Source organism: Gallinula chloropus (genome assembly GCF_964237585.1).
Source record: "Gallinula chloropus genome assembly, chromosome: 2".
In the NCBI taxonomy this organism is placed as follows: domain Eukaryota; kingdom Metazoa; phylum Chordata; class Aves; order Gruiformes; family Rallidae; genus Gallinula; species Gallinula chloropus.
This window is the reverse complement of record NC_140086.1, coordinates 137,015,919-137,038,705: the sequence shown is the minus strand read 5'-3', so window position 1 is coordinate 137,038,705 and position 22,787 is coordinate 137,015,919. Positions and strand designations below refer to the sequence as shown.

General features: G+C 40.7%; 1 protein-coding gene across 1 annotated transcript in view; it reads right to left on the bottom strand.

The window, feature by feature from the left end:
- SLC25A13 (solute carrier family 25 member 13) overlaps positions 1 to 22,787 on the bottom strand; it is a gene marked incomplete at its 5' end in the record, with an annotated part of 75,594 nt that overhangs the window by 3,969 nt on the left and 48,838 nt on the right. The window contains 2 exons of the mRNA XM_084260678.1: positions 2,105 to 2,243; positions 13,228 to 13,368. Of these exons, the coding sequence (XP_084116804.1) occupies positions 2,105 to 2,243; positions 13,228 to 13,368 (280 nt within the window). The remainder of the gene's footprint in view (positions 1 to 2,104; positions 2,244 to 13,227; positions 13,369 to 22,787) is intronic.

Here is a 22,787-nt window from a genome sequence, read left to right as displayed (position 1 = left end):
AGCACCCAGCAGACACAACCCCCACTGGCAAAGGGCACAGGTGGGTGTCTGAGCACAGCCAGCTGGAGTTTCCCCACGGAGAAGAGCTCACACATGTCTGAGGTCCAATGACCAGGTGAGATCCCTGGCTGGAGCACAGGCCCAGAGACCCAGCGCTTCGGGAGGGGGTGTGTGTGTGTTTTGCCTTACTCTTGACTTTCTCATGGCAACCCAGAGTGGACACATACACCTCCACCACATTTTACTTGTACCCAATAAAAGAAATTCCTTGTTTTTGTAAACAGCACGGTGAGTGGTGTATCTTTACCGCTGTAATTTGCTCCTGAGAGTTAACCTAGGATGGGATTCACAGAAACTGCTGGATAAAATTCACATTATAGCTAGTTTGGAAAGCCCTATCAGCAACAATAAAGACTGCTTCTGTGCCTGAACTTCAAAGGGACGGTTATCTCAGTCTGCAATCACCTGACAATGGCTAGAAAGAGAAAAATAGGAAAAACTAAGAAATGACTTGGCCTAAAAATACCAGCTTATGTTTCAAGTCTGTAAATATGATCTAAAGTTCAAAAATTGTTTTGTTCCACTAAAATGGGTGAGAAATAAGCTGACTGTAAGCTCCTGTTGGGGGGCTTGGAGGCTGGCTCCAGTTTGGGGTGGGGGTGGAAAGGCAACAGGGGAGTTTTAAGCAGCAGTCACTTGAGCACAGCTGGTTTTCCTGGTGCCAGGTCGATTCCTTTGGAATAGGAGCTATTGAATACAGAGCTGGATGATTCAAGGAGACAACCTAACTGATACTACCTGTATCCTAAGCCCAGACACTGGCTATAAAAGGCCCCTGCTCCTCAAAAGACCCAGCCCTGTGTATAAGCCTGACCAAGAACAGTTTCCCCAGAGAGAAGCAAGCTTAAAATCAAACAAGCAAACATAGCTAAACCATGGATCTGTGCTGGATTCAGGCCACTCCATCATTTTTCTCACCCAGAAGGTTGCGGCATCCTGTCAGGGACCACACTGGTGGAAGAACTCAGCAGCAGCTCACAGAGACCTAGCAGCCCCAATCAATGAACATAATGGAAGTACCTGCTGCTGTTAGCCCTCCCACCTGATGTGAGCCCTCCTGCTTGCTACATGCTGCCCCAAAGGTCCTGCTCCACAAATTTTCAAACCCATTTGTTTCCTGACGGGAAAAACGTGGCCACAGCAGGACTCTCTAGTTGCCTGCTCCAGGAGGCAGCTACCAAACGGTGGTCCCCTTTGGGTGTAGAACCTGAGTGACGTGCCAGGGACCAGCCACACAGCAGACATAAAGGCAAGATGAGGCTACAAAGCCTCAAAGGCAGCCTGTAGCCTCAGATCTTTTCCCTCAGGATCTGGCACACTCAAGTGAAACGCATCTGTGACAAGTTAAGCATGATCTGGCTCTTCTGTCCGCTACACAGCTGACTAAAACAAGCAAGTGCTCAAGACAACACTCAGCACCTCTGTCATATCTGGGTATGCTTGGAATCAGCAACCTGCAGCACAGCAGAAATGGTTTCAAACTTTTCTTTTTTAATATTAAAAAAAAAAAAAGATGAAGGTATAAAGCTCATGAAACCAGGTAACTGTATGGGATATCGTGGATAGCAAGTAACTGTCATCATCCTTTTGCCACGCGTTACGTCACTGTGTTTGGACAACCATACTGCCAGCATGGCTTTTAGACTCCATGTACCTCAACTCAAGGTTCCTGTGATCATAAAGACTTTCACAAATGCTGTGATTTTATTTATAAACCATTTCAACAAAACTTCACTCAGGCCCAATCAAAACCAGCACAGTAACTCCACAAGGAATAACGATATCTGGTAGCAAATCATCAGCACTTCAATCTGTCCCTTTTGCCTCCTGAACACAATGATCATACCAGGAGTTTACAGTACCTTTATTTTTAACATCAACTCACTCTGCAGCGTGGTAGCTTTCGGTTATTTGGGCAGGAGGCTGCAAAGCAGAATACAGCTGCCTACAGCTGTGCCGAGCTCGCCAAAGTTCTGGCTGCCGCAACCATCGAGGGCGCTGCAGGGGTGACACAGTGCCATGCAAACAGAATGTGGGCACTTACCAGCTATGGATCCAGCCAGGAGCAGGTTTCCAGGGCTAACCCTCCCATCCTCGTTTGCAAAGGAAGCTTTCAAATGAGCGTAGCAGGGGAAGTAAATGGCAGAGAAGGGGATGTCACGCAAAAAACACGCCTTAGCACCCTGTGTTGAGAAAGAGAACACGTTTTGAGAATGAGCTGAATTAACATGATTAACTACCAGCATCAGAGAACAGAGCAACACCATATTTGTTCTGTTTTGCTTTGTTGCAAAGGGCTCATAGAAAAAGCAATTTTTCCTCTCAGAATTTTGAGAGATCCATGTATTCCACCCTGCTGAGAAGTGTCTGTGCATTGTTTCTTGGTTCAGTAATTTCTGTCATTGTATTTATCTTGTCTACTTGTTCTTCCTCACTCCCTGGTACTGTAGCTATTTGCTTGTAATGGAGAAAATGTCATGTGTTGGAGTAAACTCTAATAACACTTTTGCAGAATTTTAAGTACTTGACACTGTAGCCATGCACCTGTAGCACGAGTATTGGGTGTGTATGAAGAAGATCAAGCCTCAGGACAGGTCTGTCTCCTCTCATTCCCACTGACAACAAATACTTCAGGGAAAACAGAGCCCAGTCCGCACCCCTATGGAGACACTGTGACTGATAATGCAATGTACGTTGGGGGAAAGAGGGAAGGAAAGAGCAGGGCCACCAACACCAACTCTGCAGAACAGTGTGAGGATGACTTACTTGTGATTTTTTTTAAAGTACAAGTTATCTGGGGTACAGTTTGGTTTAACTCTTACTGTTAAATTTGCCTTGCTATCCATTTGTGTAAGTGGGACAAAACAGCCAAGGAGTTTACCAGTAATAGAGCTGGTTTCAAACCTAAGAGGGTAGCAAAGAGGCAAGGGATGTTTTGGGGTAGCAGCAAGCCATCAACTGTTTTCCAAGCAGAGAGAAAAGCAAAAAAGCCTCTGGGAAGGTCAACCAAAATAAAACCACCAAATAATATCCTTGCTCCAATAGCAAAAGGGACCTGCAGCCTCCCTTTCTTCACTATGGAGACCCAGAGGCCACCAGAGCCTGGGACTACGACCAGCAGGAACATGCTAAACGCAGCTTGCAGTGGGAGAACACCTCTCTAACACCAGTCCTGAGATCTTCCAGTCAGGCTTTTTGTGCCACAAGCTCAAGTTACTGAAGGTGGTGAGCACAAGGTGCTTTGCTCCAACCCTGGCTGCTTCCTACCACACTTTCTCAGCTTATTTCTTGATGTTTTCAGATAGGGAACTTCATTGCTCAGCTGGCTTTGACTGACTTATGCTGCCAGTCACTGGTTCTTGTGATGCCTTTCTAGATACACTAAGGAAAACGCCATGAAGGAACCTGGAGTGCTGGCTGCAGTCACTCTGCTGTTCGCCTGTGATGAATGGGGTTGTCAGCCACCAAACAAAGCTGTGTTGGGCTGGATTCTCCTCTCAAAATTACCTGGAAAACCCATACATTTCACCTTGAGGACACAGAGAAGGTGAATCTTTTGTATTCACAAGAACACTGGCCTCTCGTACCCAACAGAAGCCCATTTTATAGCTCATCTTTAACCTTCGCATATGAAGTAAAGACATGGGTTGTACCAGGCTCTGTATGAAGAAACAATTTTTAGGTGATCAAATGTCTGCACCGTATTTACCTCACAGAAAAATTATGAAACTCACTAAGGAAACACTGACATGCCAACATGGTTTCTTCTAAGATTTATTTTTAGGGCATGCTTTTCCTCAGAGCAAATCTCCTCTCTGCCTTTGCCCTCAGGGCACATTACTTGTATTTTCTTTGCAATGCTGTCATTAAACGCCATGTGCATTTTTTCCCTCCGCATTTTTTCATACTCTGAAATATCTCAACATAGTTAAAATAACTTACAGAAATCAATAAGCTCCAAGTGCAGCCAGTTCCTAGCCCAGCCTGTGCCGCTAGTATTCCTCCTTCTTCATTAAAAGGCTCTTTTTCATAGGGCAGGAACGGCACATTGCTAATATCACTAATAATATACACTCAGGTACGCAGAGAGGGAGGGATGTCCATCAACTTAGTTGGCTCAGTGTAAACAAATCCTGGATTAAAACTTGGATCCACTTTAATAATACCCCAGCTTGGCTCTGGTCCAGTATCACAACAGTCTAAAGTTTCCCCCCATCGTTGGGTTTAAAGTCTGGGAAAGCATGTTTAAAAGCAGGCCTCATTTAACTTCAAGTTAATCATCCGCAACCAGCCTAGGCCAATTAGGACGGCTTAGGGAGCTTGGCCACAGTATCTTGAAAAGCAAAAGAAACATTTATTTTACTTCTCGCACCTTTTTGATGTGGACAACGTGCTGAAAGCCAAAAGGAGTTTTAATCAATCCCCAGAAAGCTGTAAGGATCATCCACCCCGAGTTTATTCTGGCAGCCAAGGTGCAGGCCTGCCAGGCATGAAATTGTTGGGAGATCCTACACACCATGACATGCGCCTGCCTCACACAACCACCGGTTGGCTCCCATCTTCAATCTCTTTAATAACCTTAAAGCTCTTAATCTCGGATAGTATCTCGCTGAATAAACCAATGGGGGGGGTGGGGGGGGTGAAGAATGTCAAAGATTTGGATAAAAAACCCAAGTCAGTGCTGGGGCAGGTTCTTTAGAATGCTAATTCCTGCTTATACCAGCTCTACCTGCAAATAAGGCTCTAAACAAACTACTCCTACTACAAGGGGAGGGTAATTATACTGACAAAGGCACCTCTGTGTCGGGTTGGGCAGAAGGAGCCGGCAGGTCTGGGAGACGCAGGCTTAACCTAGTCTCCTGCAGTGAATGCACATTGTCTGGTGCAGGGGGAAAAATGCCAGACTGGGGGGACCTAGTAGCATTCAAGACAACAGTGGTGCACCTTGTCTGAGAGGGTTATTTAATGCTTCTGGCACCTGTACTTACAGCCACCCCCTCTTTTTCTCCTTTACAGGTTTAGAATTTATTTGGCATGTATAATTGTTATTTTGATCCTATAGCTACAAACAATAGGCAGCATGTCATTTCTTGATCATTTTGCATTCTTCTTGGGTTTTACTACAGACTTAACCCTTCTCAATCGGAGCCCTGACAGGTTTGGTAAAAGTCAGTCAAATATCACCGGCGTTTGCTTTTAAGGGCTGGAACTTTTTCTAGTGTACAATGACACTGCCTTAAAAGCTACTGTTGGGTTTTAGTCACGTATATTTATACCAACTGATACAAGAAACTGATTTAGCGCTACAAGCTAGAGGAACAAACTGCTGATTTCAAATGCTGCACCAGCAATTCAGATTCTGCCTGCAGACAAAAACTGCAGCACCTATCAGGAGGAAAGGTGTGGGGCCTTTTTTGTGTGGGGTTTGGGGTTTTTTTGCTTATTTTCAAAGGAAATTTTTGAAGAGCAGGATCTCACACAGGAGAAGACAGTCCCCAAGAGGCATTGTGGATGCAAATTAATGTAACTCAAAACTGCTACTACTCTGGTTTGTATGTATATCATCCTGCTGTAAAACCACAACCTGAAGAGGTGAAACACCTCAGCTGTTACCAAAGGTCCCAGGCAGGAGCTTAATACACATCCCATCAACTGAGATTACACTTTCTGGGTCAACACACCAGAAGCACGTTTATGAGGTTGCCCCCCAAAAAATGGAAGAAGAGACTTTTGGAAGCTTTTCTGACTGGTTTTGGAAACACAAATCATGTTTGGCAGTATCAGCCAAAGCACAAACCTGAGCCTAACACCTTCTAGTAACTGTAATCATAAGCATTACCAAGAACCAGCGCACGCTAGCCTTGAAGAATCACTCGCTAGTGGATGATTTACCACCTTCTTGGCATCACAAAATAACTTTGTTGTGCAAAATTATGGAGTGGCACTCTCAGTTATGCTGTAAATCGCTATTCAGAATAATTTTTTATAAAAAGTAATATTTTTAAACATTCCATGGCAGATACTATACAGATATGAGTTTCTATGATGTACAAAATAAGTAGGTGTACTTACAATGTGTATTTACATGAGTACTTTAAAGACATCTTTTGAAACCAACAAAATATAGATTCAGCTATAGCAGGACTTTATGCATATTGCTAAGACAGGCAGAAGACAGAAAATATATTAACTGATCTTGTACAATCACTTCAATATTCTACTATGACCAGAAATTAAATAAAATCTTATCAAAAATACTGAAAACCAGAAATGTATCCTTTCCCATTTCTGCCAACAGAATTGACATTTTGCGTTAGGTTAAATGATATTTTCCCTGACTGGGATATGTTGTCTCAGTATTTTTAAGAACAGCTGTCATCTACAGAACATCTATAGGTAAAGAAGAATGTAACAGTCGTAAGCTTCCATGCCCCGGTGCTTTCACAGCAACAATTACTGGCAGAAAGAAGAAAACAGAGGAAAGAAATTCCTTCTGCAGAAGTGCTGCCATGTGCCTCCCCAAAGAAGCAGCTGGGTTTTGAGAAATACAATGTTTTAAAATATTTATTTACACAAGTAGGTCAGAATTTTAGACAAAGGCAGAAAAAAATATTTGCTTTCTAGCTTTGAAGAGCAACAGGGGTTCAGCCCAGCAGTTTGCCTAATGAGCTCTATGTGTCAAATCGCTTTATTGCTGGAATACACGTACATTTTACTTCTAAGCTGCATATCATTACAGTATTTCCAGTATCTGAAAACCCAGCGAGTCTGGGAGGATTCTGACTTTAAATTGCTGTATTTATGATGACATACAATTAGTTGGAGTGAAAAACCCTACTCTGTTTTTCCAGACGTGCTGGTCTTAAGTTCTTTGGTGGGGACGAGAAGGAGGAGATCTAGATTATCTGACCCAGACCTCTGTGCACTGTGATAGAAATCTTCCCTCAAGTAAAAACTTACAAAGGTACCCCAAGATGAAAAGCTACAAAGTTACACCAAAAAAATACTCCTTGCTCTTCAAGGGCAGTCTCCTCAAAGCACCAAGGTTGTCAATTTCACAGCGCAGAAGGTTGAACAACCATGGTCAGAAGGCCGGGATGGATGAAGTGGAAACTCATGACTGAGTTCACATGCAGAAAATTAAAAGGAAGCAGAGGTGGGGATGGGGTACCCAGGAGAAATGCAGAACCACTGCTCAGGCATGCAGCAATGGAGACAGAAAAACCCAGGGTCAGCTAGAGTTGGATCTAGTATGGGATGTGAAGGGAGAGCAAAAAGGGCTTCTATAAACACATCAGCAGTGACAGTACAACTAAATAAATTGTGAGGCTGTTGCTAAATGGGGGCAGGAAACCTAGTGACAAAGTACATGGAAAGGGTAGAGGAATTAATTTTGCCTTGCTATTTTTACTAGTCAAACCTGCCCTCAGGCCTCTCTGCTCCATGAGCCTACCAGACAAGTCTGCAGGAGCACGGCGTTACCTACAGGCAGAGCACTTAAGCCATCTGCACGCCTGTAATCCGTGAGACCAGAAGAGAGACCTCCAATGGTGCCAAGATAGCTGGCTGGTGTCCTTCTGAGGCTGCTATTACCTTCAAAAGGTCAAGTCAGCCAAGGGGGTTCTGATGACTGGAAAAAGACAAACATCACACCCATCTTGAAGAAGCCCAAAGGAAGTTTATGGAGCAAATGCTCTCAAAAGCCATTTCCAAGCATACAAAGGGCAAGAGAGAGATTGGGAACAACCAACATGGATTTACCAAATCCCAGCTGGCCAACCTGCTTACCAGACCTGTGGATGAGACAGCAATGGATGTTGTACACCTGGACTATGAGCAAGGCTTTTGAGATGGTCTGCCACAGTATCCTCACAGCTAAATTGGTGGAACGTGACCTGCACATTCAGCAGATTAGTGGATGATACTGAACTGGCAGACCAGCTAGTGTGCTGTAGGGCACGGCTGCTATTCAGACATCCTCACAGGATGGAGAAACAGGCTGACAAGAACATCACAGAGTTCAAATCAGCAAATGCCAAGTCCTACATCTGAGCTGGAATAGCTCTATGCAGTAGTGCAGGCTTGGGCTCAGTAGCCAGAAAGCAGCTCTGGAGAAAAGTCTGGAGGGTATTGGTGGTCAAGTTGAGCATGGGTCAGCAACGCCACTTTGCAGAGACAAGAGCCAGCCACAGCCTGGGCTGTAGTAGCAACTGTGCAAGGGAAGTGCACCTCTGGAATTTCCCTAAATTCATCACTGCTGAGGCCACATCTGGAGTCCTGTGTCCAGGTCTGGGCTCTCCAGTACAAGACAGATAGTGCCAGTCAGGTGGCCCACAGTATATGAACAGGCTCAGGGGTTGCAGTGTTCTCAACTCTGTGAAGTGCAGGCTAGGGGACACCTTTCTGCTGTCTTCAACTGCTTCTAGGGATGATGCAGGGAAAACAACTCTTCTTGAAGGTGCACATTTGGAAGGATTGAAGGCAATGGACAAGAGCTGGAACAAAGCCAATTCCAATTAGGTGTTAGGAAAAATGTGACTGTTTTGACTGTTTTTTTGGTTTTGTTTGTTTGTTTGTTTTAAACCATAAAGGTCAGGTACTGTGTCAGGTTGCCCAGATGACCTCCAGACTGGCTTTCAACACAAACCCTTCTAACATCAAGCCTGCAGAGTGAAATCTCAGCAGAGTACTACTCTGAATTGTTTTGTGGCACTAGCATAGTAGAGCACCTCGTTAACATGCCAATTAATGACCCAAAAGAACACTAATATCACTAATATAGAGGGGCATCAGGATTATGCAACCCAGCTTCTCAGTGGTTCTCCAATGGCTATTCACTTGGACTGGAACGCTGGGATAATTGTGATCATAATCAATACAAGATTCACTCAGCTGGCTGCAAGAAGAATTTACATGGCATTTTCTTTATTGATTTGTTGACATGAGACTTAAGATTTATTTGTCTGTGCCTTGGTTTTCTCTGTTCAGGCAAGACAGGAACACTGGAATTACCTGTATCAGGGGGTGTGGGCATTTTATTTTAAAATCCACAGAATGTGCTTTATAGGTAGAAATTAATACAAAATATAAGAATTCCAACAACAAGCAGATGATCTTGTTGAAACATGCAGGAGTTTACCTCATGAAGCTAAGACTGACACACGTAATTCTTCACATCTTCTGGCTGCAGTTAAAATTAATGAAAGTACATTCTTCCTTGCTGACTCCTCTATGGGACTCAGAGATTTGCATCTGAATTTCAACATAAAAGATTCAGAGGAAATAAGCAGAGCATGATGGATTGATCTATGGTGGCAAGAACAGCTTTCAAGATGACTTATTTCTGAACTGGGAAAAGAGAATTGTCACTGCAGTCCTTGCAACGAAACACCAAAGCAGAGGGAGAGAAACGGGAAAGTCAGTGTGCAGGAGACTGGGTGACCAGTCCTGATTTAAGAGGTTTGTAACCAACACAGAAGGAAGCTCACACTGATGAGCAATGAAAACACTCCAGCTCTACTATGAGCTTGCAGACTGACTGGTAATGTTCTCATTCAACACAAAAACCAGCCACTTAAAAATATCTGTGCTTCTATTTTGAAAAATTATCATTATAGTAATGTTAGTTTCAAGTTAACACTACATCTTCTGGGCTCCATCTTCCTGTTAAATATGTGATACCCCTCCATTTACTTTATCACTATAACCAGGCCATTTTCTCCACTGTTGGCAGTGCAGACACATCATCACTCTCTGTGGATTTCACAAGTCAACCCTCAGGTTGAAGGAATTCCTTTTCTTCCCAACTCAAAGCAAGACCTTTAGGTAAATTCTGTAAACAGTAGAGGATGCTGTTCCTCTGTATAGCTGCCCATACTGTTCCACCATACTTGGCCTCATCTACATAGTGGCCATCTTCACCTTTTCCAAGGACACAGCACTACACTTGGTATCCCTTAATCCAGACAAAAGAAGTGAATTATGCAGATGGTCAGTGGAGGAAGCTGCTGTAGAGAAGCTGCAGTCAAACCTTCTTAGAGCAGTTTTACAAGAATTTCTAACAAGTGGAAAAGGAGGAACATTATGGTCTTCAACCAAAACTGATGGAGAAGTTAATTTTTGTTGGGTTTGCTTTCTCTTGCCCACAAAAGAAAAAAAAACAAAACAGCCCAAATGGGAAAGAAAGGAAAACATTTTATCAACTATGAAATTACATACTACATTTAAATTTTGGATTGTCAAATTTTTTTTAAAAAAGCTTACAGAAAAAAATCCACTAATTTCAAATGAAGATTTCTGAAATGAGAAGTCTAGACTTTTGTTTTCAACATCTGCAAAGGAAAGTTAATCAGTTGGTCCTAAACCATATTTAAGATAGACAAATGTTTAAACAGCTGGAACACTTATATTAGGGCCCATCAAGCCTATAAACAAACTCCAAGACTCACAAAAGTGTTTTCTAGAACAAGTATCTATTCCTGTTCTTCTGCAGCAGTATGTATGAAGTCTTACTTAGATCTACTACAAGTACATTCAGGGCTTGAGGCACAACAGACAAAACTAAAGCAATACTTAAGGTACAAATGAATGAGTTGTTCATGTTAAGAGTGAACTGCATGAAAAGTACTAAGACACAAAATCCTCATTCCCAGCTTATCATTTTAAAGCTAATTAGATTCTTTATGAGTACAAACACTCCAAATGTACCACTTTTGGAGCATTTAGAACATTTATTATTATTTGATGTTCATCTGGTCATTATACTTATTACATTAATTTACAAGAAGCACCACTAGAGAAGGTAGCACCTACTAAATTCAGTCTTGGCTGAAATTCAGTTTAGACCATTGATGCCTCTTGGGCAGCACTTTCTGGGGCTGGTGACTTACATGCAATGAGTTATTAATCCCTGCCTGGCCTCACCAGCACTGCCAACTTCAGCACAAGCATTCAGAAGAGGACTGCTTTTGCCTCTAACACCACTGTTCCACAAACCCCTCAAGGTAGTTTAAACCTCCTCTGATGGAGACTGATGAGTTGCCCATGCCACTCCTCCATCCTGAGGAGCTACAGGGTGAGCTGCTCTGGGTTCAAAATGAACTAAGCTGTAAGGAGGAGGAGGCTTTAGTTTCAATGAGTTTCCCACTCCAGTTCATTACTGTGGCTGTACTAACAGATGCTGGCATACGGGAGAGGGAGGCTGCCCTCTTTTTGGGTTTTTTTGCTACAGTTCTGAAGTGTTTGGTGGACAACCACATGCACCTGCCCAGTGAGAGAGCTAGCAGTGACCAAGGGTGCACTTGGACACAAGCCTTCTGATGTAGACTGTGCCCTGTTGGGTGGATGACTCCAACTCTCAAGTTGGATTCTCTAGTTTTGCCAAATCAATTAAGTTTTCATAAGCAATGAATCCAAATTGGACACACAAAAGGACATGAACACAAGGAGTAGGGTGGTGGGGTGGAGAGAGACAGCAACAGAGACAACAAGAGAGAAAACAGAACAAAACCCTTCTGTGGGTTTTTTTTGGAGGGGGTGGGGGGGGGGGATGTGTGTAAACGGACTTAAGCAATGAACCGAGGAAACCATGTAGCTTGTGATTAAATAACTGCCTGTATTTCAATGCAGCCTGGTGCTGTAACCACCTCCTGTTCAGGTGTATTCCTTACTTCAGAAAACAGAAACCCACAATCCGACTCAAGGCGTTGATGCCATTTAAAATAGAAAAATGTTGCAAATTCTGTTCAGCCACCAAGATCAGGTATTCAGAGAGAAAAGGAAACTTTAAAAAGCTAGAGTTAGTAATCTAGTTCATCACGCTTCCTCGTTTTATTTTTACTAGCCCAAGTAAAAGTCAGTAGCTGCCCTCCACTCCAGCACAGCCTCAGGGATGCAGGCTGTTTACCATATCCATGTTTTTAGTTGTAAATGCTGACCTGATCAACACCATAATGCCATTTGCTAGTTTACACAATAGCATCAGCTTCAGTAAAACACCTAAAAAATTAGCAAGTCAATTTAAAGGGAAAAACAACTCCCCATTAAATCCTATTCAGACCTGCAAATTCTCTCCAGGCTAAAACACATATACATCTACTCACAGGCAGGCTTCCTCTTTGTAATGGTAACAGAGCGATTTAAAAGAACTGGATGCTTAAAAATGGAGATGGAATTTAAATATTATGGAGGAGGAAGAAAAGGGCTCACGTGGTGGTTTTTGAAGTATCTTCAGTTTGCAGTTGCACTGCTGTAAATAGGAAACAGAAATGCTGGGACAAATGGGCACTGTGAAAGCTTTCTCCAAGAAGTATGCTGCAGAATCTGCAGAAACACCACAGCTGCTCTGCACTGTACAGCGTCCATGGCAGGTTTTGTTTCAATACTATGTGCAATGCCGATCTCGAAGTACTCAAGACCTTTCACACTCCTCCATATCTAGTCCCCCCATCTAAATGCAGACGGCACTATGTTAATCCTTCAGTTTATTTGTGCCATGCATCCTATTAGAGTAAAAATAGGCTTCTAATCCTGCTGCAGTCTAACATTAAACCTAACTTTACTTAAACCTAACTCTGTACCGACATATCTGTGTGAGGGCAGTAATGCAGAAATCAGAATTGTAGAGTTTGTAGCATAAAGTCATAAAAGCAGCTTCTCTTGGTATTACTTGTGCAATGTTCTTGTAAAGTACTACGGGAAAGCTTGTTTTAGGAGTTCATTTTTATGCTGCGATCCCACTGTCTGTATTTCTTCACTACTGTTGTGCTGCAATTAATTCCCACCACCAAATTAGCACTGACATCTGGGAAAGTTGCTGAATCAAACACAGGAGAGTAAGGATACAGCTCCAAAACTGTAAGCTCTATATCATGAAACACATGAAAATAAGTTTCTTTTTCCACCAGGCAGAACATTAGGAATCACAAACGAGTATGAACAACTGAAACACCTGACGAAGTGAGAAATCTCAGTAAGATTCACAAGAGCCACATGCTCAAATCCACAAGACAGTTTCTTCCCTTAGTTAGAAATGAAAAATGGAGATATATTTTTTTAGAAGTACAATTACATTCACTTATGAAAATCAGCAAGAACAATGGAATCACCTTAATTGAAATATAAATTAATGTATTTTAATTCATGTATATATTAAAAAAATATCCATACCTTGTAGAGACCAAAGAAGCCTAAATCCCGTAGTACAGTCAGGGCACTAACTCGTGGACCAGTAGTAATTTCTCCAGCCACCTGTAATCGAATCTTGACAATTTCCAGTGGATTGGTAAAGATCACTTGAGAACCCCCAGCCTGAAATTCAAAGGGGAAGGCAATACATTAACCCACTCTTGTCATTTGCAACGTGAAGTCCTGTTACATTCAAGAGAAGACATTTTTAATCCTGCCACAGTCCATTAAGCTATTACCAGACAAGAGTTTTAGTATTAGTTAATAAACTGCAGCTCAGGAGGTAAGAAACCTACCCCCCCCCTCGAGGGAAGGAAAAGCAAGAGAGCAAGTAGGTCAGCCACTGCAGGACACCCCACAGACACCAGCTCAATTCTTGCTGCAAGGATACATTCACCAACGCAAATTAACGCAACACTGACAAGCCAAGGAAGCTGTAAAGCAAGTACTGAAGTGAAAGGAAGAATTAGTAACTAAGTAAAGAAACAAGAGATGTGTATGCCACTACACAGAAAGTGAAAACATATTACTGAAGAGTGAAAGTCTGGCAGCTGCTTTTTCAATCTTGGCACGAGTTCATCAAACCAAGAACACTTGGATTCCAAAGGCCAGAACTGCAGACACACCGCGCTTTCCTTAAAGCCCCGCTGAGCTACCAGTTTCAGCATCGTTAAACGCTGTTTGATTCAAGAGCCTGAGTTCTGCCTCCTTATCTGTGTACCAGGTAATAGAGAAAAGAGGGTCCAAGACTGAAGGATTCTGTTAACCAAGGACCGCTGCCATGTTTTTCACATGTCAGTCTCCATCTGTTGGGAAGACAGCACTCGACTGACTTTGAAAGCTGGGTTAAAGCACATCGGTGGCAGGTATTTCAGACTGCCCACTGGCTCTCACAGAATTAATCTCATTCCCAACATGCAATAAGGGCATAACCTTTCTGCTACACCGACAGATCCACAGTTAAACATTGGAAACAATCAAAAAAAAAGGGTAACATGAAGGTTACCTAAGTGTATTCAGAAAGAACTCAAACTCCATCTGTCCAAAATTCAACAGTGTCATTCTAACGTCTATTAACTTCGCAATTATGTGGCCCAACAGCCACGTCCTTTTTGAGGTTCTGAAATCACACAAACCATGCAGAGGGCAACCCTCATCCTCCCCACAACAGAAGGATGGCGTTTTACTAGAAGGTAATGACTAAAACAAGAGAAGCTGCATTTAAAAGCACTTGCATCCAGCCATGTCTAGTATGTAAACACTAGGGGCACATCTTTTCTAAATTATCCAAATGTTAAAAGAATTAATCATTGCTCAGATTAGCTATCATTCAACTTTTTTAAAAAAAATTGTGCAGTAATATGGTTTAAATAATGTGAAGAAACAGCAAATTGCACGAACAACTATTCTTGTCTACCACTTAGACTGAGCATACACAGTGTGGTTACAAATTAAAGTCTTTACATAACCCCCAAAATATCCCAAATGTTTCCTATTTTGACCAGAAAAAGCATGCTCTTGTGTAACTCAACTGGTTCTGACTTTCAAATTGGCATAATTTAATTTAACTACTTTTACCAAACCAGAATCCTGCTACGTATAAAACTGCTATTCTTGTTGCCATCAGAAATTAGACAGATAAATTATCTGGCACATACGCTGACTTCAGTTTTGCACTTAAACTGAAACATATTAAGGAAGTAAACATTTGCAACAGAAAAATTGTTTCTTTCACTTGTCTACTCATCTTGCAAAGTCTCAAAATGATTAAAAAAATAATCCTGGAAAGGTCCTTACAGTGAATTACAAATCCCTATGTAATAAGCATGCTGGTCTATGTATTACAAATATTAAGCATTCTAACATGCTATCACACATCTTTTATTCTTAAAAGGATGAAATCCCTACTGCAGGTGATAATGTTCATTTTCAACTTTGTCATAGGGCAGACGTCTTCTAAAACAGCACTCAAACCCACTGATCTATCTTAGCACAAATAAACTACTTTGCCCCAGCATGGTATTCTTGCAGTTGATTGTGCCATGACTCCATGGGAAGTGTTCCTTTAATTTTCACAATGGTAAAACCATATTGCAATTTAAAACATTATAACAAAATAATAATAATAATAATCATTATTATAATCATATTACTACTATTAACCAAAACACCAAGCTAATTTAAAATCTATAAAAAATGTTTATAAGTGAATGCCATATCTAAAGAAAGCGAAGGTAAATATAAATCTGATTTTAAAGGAGATTAAAGGCAAGTAATCTCTGAATTCCAACCGAAGGGAAGTAGTTCAGGTGCCAGCACCCACAAATCTTCATGTTCGCATGTCCAACCTGGCTGCCACAACACTTCCAGCGTTAGATGCCTGTGGCTGTGGGTAAATCACACGAGACCTCCTCTGCTGCAGCTCACTATCACAAAGTGAGGATGCTGTTATTTCCCACCTCACACAATCAAACTCGTTGCAGTCAAATTTTTAAAAGGCCAAGCCCAGCATGCACCAGGCATTACTAAAAAGGCTACTGGTATTGAGGCCCACAAAGCAGGTCTGAAGAAAGGCATTGGAAACGTCCAATGAAGTAATTCCAAAAACTGCCCAAGTACTGGCCAGGGGTCCCTCATCAACCTCTGAATTTGACCAAAGATAAAGACTCCAAAAACTCAAATGGCAAATAACTGAAAGTGATGAGCCAGACAATACCTGACAGAGGGTCTCAGTTGGAGGGATTCTACCACCTGCTCGCTTTGTGAGGGAGAGGAAGGCTGGTTTGTCAGCCGGTACAGAGGCAGTTCTAGTGGTAACAAGTACAGTCACCTGGTGGCAAACTGTTATCACTCTGTTATTTAACAATCCATGCTGGTAACTGCAGCTCCTTACTTTCAAAAGGGCGGGGGGGGGGGGGGGGGGGGGGGGGGGGCGGGGAAGTAAACTGGAGACGACAAATATGCTCTTTAATCAAATGTTCTCTTGCTTGTCTAGCACTGGTAACTCCTATTGTGTTATCCACCATCACAGTATGCAAGTGTGCCATACATATTAATGGTATTGCCTCCCAGCGTTCCTGTGAGGAAAGTATAATGACTCTAGTTTTACAAGGGGGGGGAGTTGAGGTAAAGGTGTTAATTGTATGCCCAGAGACGGCATCCCGCATCCCCCTAGCTCAAACACACACCACTCCTCCAGATAACCTGAACTCCAAATCAAGTAGTTTGAACAATAGCGTGGCTTCTGTCTTCTTTCTGACGTTTTGCACAGTGAATGCAAGGGAAGGAATCTCATCAGTTTATTTTTTTCCAGTCTCTTCATGGTACTGGTATGAACTGTTATGGAAAAACCAGGCAAAACGTCAGCATGTCGTATCACCCGGCTCATTCATTCTATTTGCCCTAAAGCTCAAGAACGTTGTCTTCTTGTTTGCTGACTTCTGCAGCTGAAATTGTACCTGATTTTAAAACTTCAAAATACACACCCAATCCAAAGGTCAGAATTTGAAACCTGGTTTTGGCCAAAATAAACACAGTTTAAGCTCAGGCTGCTCAAGCTTAATAATTTCTTCACTAAGTGTCAAAAAAAATCAACTTCATCAATTGTTGAATATCGATAGTTCCCTGTAACACCAATTTTCTATGTTGAAGTTATAAACTCATGTGCCCTCAACTCTGAATTCCTTATCAACTCTTCCAATCATTTTTTAAAGAAATAAATATCAGGCTGTAAAAGCAAATCTATTACATTTCATTTATTATCACGTGATTAAAATAGAACCGGCAATTTTGAGTTATTTACAGCAGTGGATACCTAGAGGTACTGCACAGGTAATTTTTGGTAAGGGCCCACAAAGGGTCTGTATTATTCTGAAAGAATTTAACATTTGACCTAATCACAATCAGTTATGGTCTTGTTTGATGTGAGGAAAGAAAATAAAAGGGAAATACCTCTGTCATCCAAGAACTCCTCATACACACATAGCTAAAAATTTGCATGCCTGTAGTACGTTATGTGTGATTTAACACATGGACAGGTAGCGACACAGCCCTGCTCATGTGAATATTTGAATACAAGCTGGGAGGAGGTGGGGGGTTGGAGGGTGGGGGGTGTCTGTGTTGTTTTTTGTTTGGTTTTTGTGGGCTTTTAAAAAATTTTTTGCTGTTCTTCAGCTCTGCACTTGGTATGATATCACCCAACACCTCTCGATGGCAGTATAGTCTTGTACAGTAATACAGTACTGCCTATCACATACCTCCTCCTACTTCTTTAATTTACTGAACAGAAGAAATAGTTGAAGTATTATTTTTTTTTTGGTTTAATAACGAACAGCTTAACAACAGTCCACTTGAAAAAGTCAGAATGTTTTCTACTTCACATGTTCAAATCACCTTGTAATGAACTTTACTGGAAAATAAACAGATTTTTCACCCCCCTCTCATTACACTAAGACAAGAAATTCCTGGTCTTTTTAATGTAACTGCATTCTGTGCCCTTATGAGATTAGATAAGAAACGAGCACACCAGACCCCTCTCCCAGGGCTTTCACATCTCCATTTGAAAGCTTCGGCATAGGTTCTGAAGAGAATAAGGCTTGCAATTCAGGAAGAAAATTCTGTGGTTTCCATCCCAGAAGAAAGTACTAGATTCCTTTCCTTTCATCACTACTGACCATCAACTGTTTTATGCCTTTAATTAACCTTATTACCTACTTCAAATCCTAGCCTTTTTCCTGTTCTCAACTAAGAGCATTTAGGGTCAGCCTAGATCTTTCTTCTGCATCCAGCTTGTCACATATCACTTTTTAAGGTTTCACGGATTAGTACTGCTATTAGAGTGTGAATATTTTCCAACAATATCACCCAGGGATAGCAATTATGGCAATTAATGGCAACCAATAAAATACATAAGCAACATATTAGACAACGATCCAAAATCAACCTCAGCAAAAGAACTCATCTACAATGCCTTGGTTACTTGTTCACTTTACAAAAACACAAGCACGTGCAAGTTCCCAAATTTTCAGTCAACCGTTTATCCCATTCTGTCATACTGAAGATCATACCCTGTCCCAGTCCCTTATTTCTTGCCAGCTGCAGCTTGGTTTCCTGGGCATTTGCTAGCATCCATTAATCTTAATTAAAGTCAAGGTCCCTAAAGCGCTCAGCACTGCGCAGACACAAAAATAAAGATTTTTCCCTGTCATGAAAAAAAAAATCTAAATTAAAAACGCCCTCAAGGGATGCAAGAATGGAAGAACTGCCACCTTCACTGTATAATACAGGGGAACTAAGGCACAGAACATTCAATGATTTACCACAAAATCACATACTAACTCTACAGCAGCACGAGGCTTAGAAGCCAGATTTACGGAGTGCCACTGCAGTGCTTCAAACTACCTCTAAAAGTCGTGGTGTTTATATGGCAAAAGAACCCAAGAGCATCGGATGAATCATGTTGAGCTGCTGCAGAGATGATTTCACTATGGGCTTGCCTGTTACCAGAAGAGCTCCCGAGTAACAGACATCTGTCCAAAGTGACTGTTTTTCTTACAGATTTCAAAGGTGACAACCTTGATTACGTGGCACTGTATGTCAAGGGCAAAGCATACCGGGTTCTCAAAAGCTTGGTTCTCTGTTACCTTTTTTTCTGATAAATCCTGGCTTCAAAAAATCCAGACAAGCCATCTCATGCTATTTTCTGTCCTCTCATCTGTGGTTCTATCTATACAGGATTCTGATAATGCTCTTTAGCAATGGGAGTTCATATAGTAAATACCTTTTCTTCAGATCACGAGGAGATTTCCTGAGCCTTCAATCATCTGCTTTTCACTACCCTGACCAGGCTAGCACAGAAAGAGCTTTCATGCTGCTCAGGCAGGACTGTGTTTTTCTCCAGCTAACCTTCCTTGTCTTCCCCGGACAGCCTTCTCTTGGTCTGGCTAAGCTTTTATTTTGGGCAGCTCAAACAGCAAACGCTGCTACAATTGCAGAGGCTTGTTAACATCCACACATTACATAAAATGTAAAGCAAGCTCCTTCAAGTGCTCATGTAAAAGTGCTCATAAACAGAATTGCAATTAGTCTGCACAGAAGTACATGCCAGTTACTGCTTCAGACAGACTTCCAAGACTCAAATAGAAGTTGTTGATGACTGTCCTACAATACTAAATTACTGAGCTGGCTAAACAGAAACAAACAGGAGTATGGTTTGTTTATAAGCACTGACCATATCTGCAGTGGGAAAAAAATAAATTAAAATTGTGGATTTGATATTTTCCACCTTATAGGTAAAGCAGTTCTCAGAAGCCTAGCCAAAAAATCAAAGTGGAGCCTCCTTGATTGACATTATAAAAGCAATTAAGTTACAGACCTGTCAAATATGTTAACATTTGGCTCTGTCTGCTCTACTTGTCTATTTTGACTAGTTGTAGAATCATTTAATGATTTACAGACCTTTCAAGTCTTAAGGCATGGTAACTGTATTAAAACTGTGGCCCATTATTTCTTGGTCACATCATAAATTACTGTGACATCATAAATATCTTCCTTTTTTTCATCACAGAAAGCTAGATTATAATTCCTGATTTGAAGTTGAGGCTTTATTTTGAGGTAGGTTTGTTGTTTTGTTTTTTTACTTAACCTGCACTAGTAAACACTAAAATATTTTACTGCCAGAAAAAGGAGTAATAGGAGAAAGAGATGTGTACTAAAATATAATTTTCAAAACAAATACACTTTTTAAACTGTAATGTATGTTCATATAAAATTTTGCAATCATTATTTTTAATATAGTTTAAAAAAAATAATACGTTTCAAACTGCAGTAATATGAAGACGCTTGCTGGGGAAAATGGGCTTTTTAAGACTTCAGAATTGTTTGTCTCTACAATCAAACATTTCAACCAAAACCTATGTATCCCTCTCCTTGTTTTACAGTCTGAAAAATTTCCTTTTTTAATTTTTTTTAATTTTAGAGGAGAAGGTAAATGAAAAGGAAGGAGAGAGGGGAAACAAAAGGGGAAAGCATCCTAATTTGTTATGAGAAAATACCTTTGTGAAAAAAAAAAATAAATTAACTAATCAAAAAGGAAAATTCAAAATAGAGTGAAATAATTTTCTGCATAACTCCTTACTACTTTCTTGAAAGGCCAGTTTAAACAGGTATGACTGGGTGAAAATTTCAGAAAACTATTTTTTTAAAACATCCAAACCTGCAAGGAGAAATATGGGGTGAGGTCAAAGAAAAGCAGGAACTCTACACCAGGAACTCCCCCATCCTTTGGTACAACCTCTTGGAAGGGCTATTATGTTACTGTATGTTCCCAAACTTTGTTACAGGGTTTGAATCAAAGATTAGCTGAAAATTAATCAGAGACAATTAAAACAGAGCATACAAATATGAAGTGAAATTTAAGTCCGGGTCAAGCTGGGAGTTTTTGTACCAAAAGTTTACAGTTAGTTTAAATTATTTTCAGTTTGTTGAAAATAACTACAATTATAGTGGTTCAGAGGAGAAAACTGCACTTTAAAAATACCTAACTAATTACAGTATATTCTGTTACATTATATTATTATTAAACAGACTTTAAATTTAATTAATTTATTCAATAACATAAATTATCTATAAAAAGAAAACAGCTTTAAATTTAATCGAGGGGAAAAATGTACTAGGAGCTTCTGAAGTTTTTCTTACACAAGAAATGTGAATGTTGGGCTTTTACACATGCCGGCAGAACTCCCTTTGAAAGTAATGGAAGTGAGATTCCCTGACTACAGGAGAACAGACCTCTGAGAATAAATCTGTTAAGAGTTCAAGAGCTGCCACTTGCTTTCAAAGCTAACATGAGCAATCACCAAGACCACCATCATTACTTACCTATCTCAATAAACTTTTCTGTGCAATAGAAGTTGGGTATTTTTGTTTGGGTTTGATTTATTTTTTTCAGATACATAGGCAGAGATTATTTTTTTATTTTCCCCTGGCATACATAATGCTGAGTTTCATTTTACCCATAGCTCAGCCTCCCTGGTCAAACAGAATAGAATTTTATCAGATTTAGGGTTCCGAATAACTAATGCAAGAACGACACCTTCTGTCTCCTTCAGCCTTCAATTCAGAAATGTCTGAATTTTTATAAGTGAGAGACCTAAGTAGTGTGGGAATTGCAGTCCATACAGCCTCCACCTCCACTGCAATGCTACAGAGGAAACGCAGCTCCATTGTGGACTTACCGTTATTACTCTCAGAAACATAAAATCCATGTTGTAAGTAGCTTAATTTGCACTGGATCGGTTATTTGGCACAACTCATCTGGAATTTCACATCATGTTCCTTTATAAAAATTAATTCTGGACAGGATTTTGCACTTTCTAGATGAACTCCATCTTAACCGTATCTAATTTTTATGTTCCAAGCAGCGCTGAGGTTGTCCAAGCAGGTCCAATATGTTTTAACTTTATTACGATTACTATAAAGTCTGTAGAAATATGCCTAAAATTGTCTTGACAACTTAAATAAAAGCAGATCTGTACGGGGTCTGTAATTGTACTATGCTACATGATTTAAACCGGCTAATGGTGAGCACACACTGAGCAGCTGGGAAGGAAAAGACTCTGTGTGCTCAGAAAGAGGAGGGAGAGCAGAAGGAAAGGTTAATAAAGCAAAATGTTTTTTCTTGCTGAAAATTAAGCCTCTGGTTTACCTATATAAGTGTATTAGTAAATGCAGACAAGGCACCATGTATTCTAGAACTATTTCTTTTAGTCATGCTATAGTACTTTGTCTGCTTTTCTTACGATTTTGTGTGTATTTTATGATGATTCTATTCTGCATCTTTTCATCTCTTTTCCAGTTAATTTCAGACATGCAATATAAATTTTTCAATTAAGCATGGAACTGCTTTATTTAAGGAACAATGCAAAGTTACTCTCTCATCTAAAAGCTAGTGTTAGAAGGCAACACCTCAACCCCCCCCAAATAATATCTATGCCACTTTTATATAGCTTTTAATTGGTTGCTACAACTAAAAAAATAATTAAAAAAAAGAATAATGACCAGTCCTATATCAAAAAAATCAGGTTACTTTTAACAAGCTTTTACGTGAACAGAGTTTAAAAGAAGCAAGCAGCTAAACTGTAGGACTAGTGATTCTTTTTTAGTTAAAATATTAAATAAATTGAAAGACCATGAAAAAAAGCCTACAGGTACTTCAAGACTATTGTCACCGAAGAAAAAGTGTTCAAGTTGCACTTACAGCTTACCCAAGATCATCCTTTTATTAAAGAATCCTTGAAGGTAAGTTAGAGCACCAGCAGAAATCAAACCCAGCATCTTTATGCATTTTTTCATTCCAGGAGGTTAAGTCAGACTTGCGGTTTGGATGCTCAGCAGATCCTGGCTGTGCAGTATCATTACACTACCTCTTGGAAGTGAAACTTCTAACTATTCTCATAACAATAAGGGCTACACAGGATTCACATGAGTGATGAGAGTCCTAAATGCACAGCAGAGACCTGACTTCATGGTGGGTCAGGCACTGT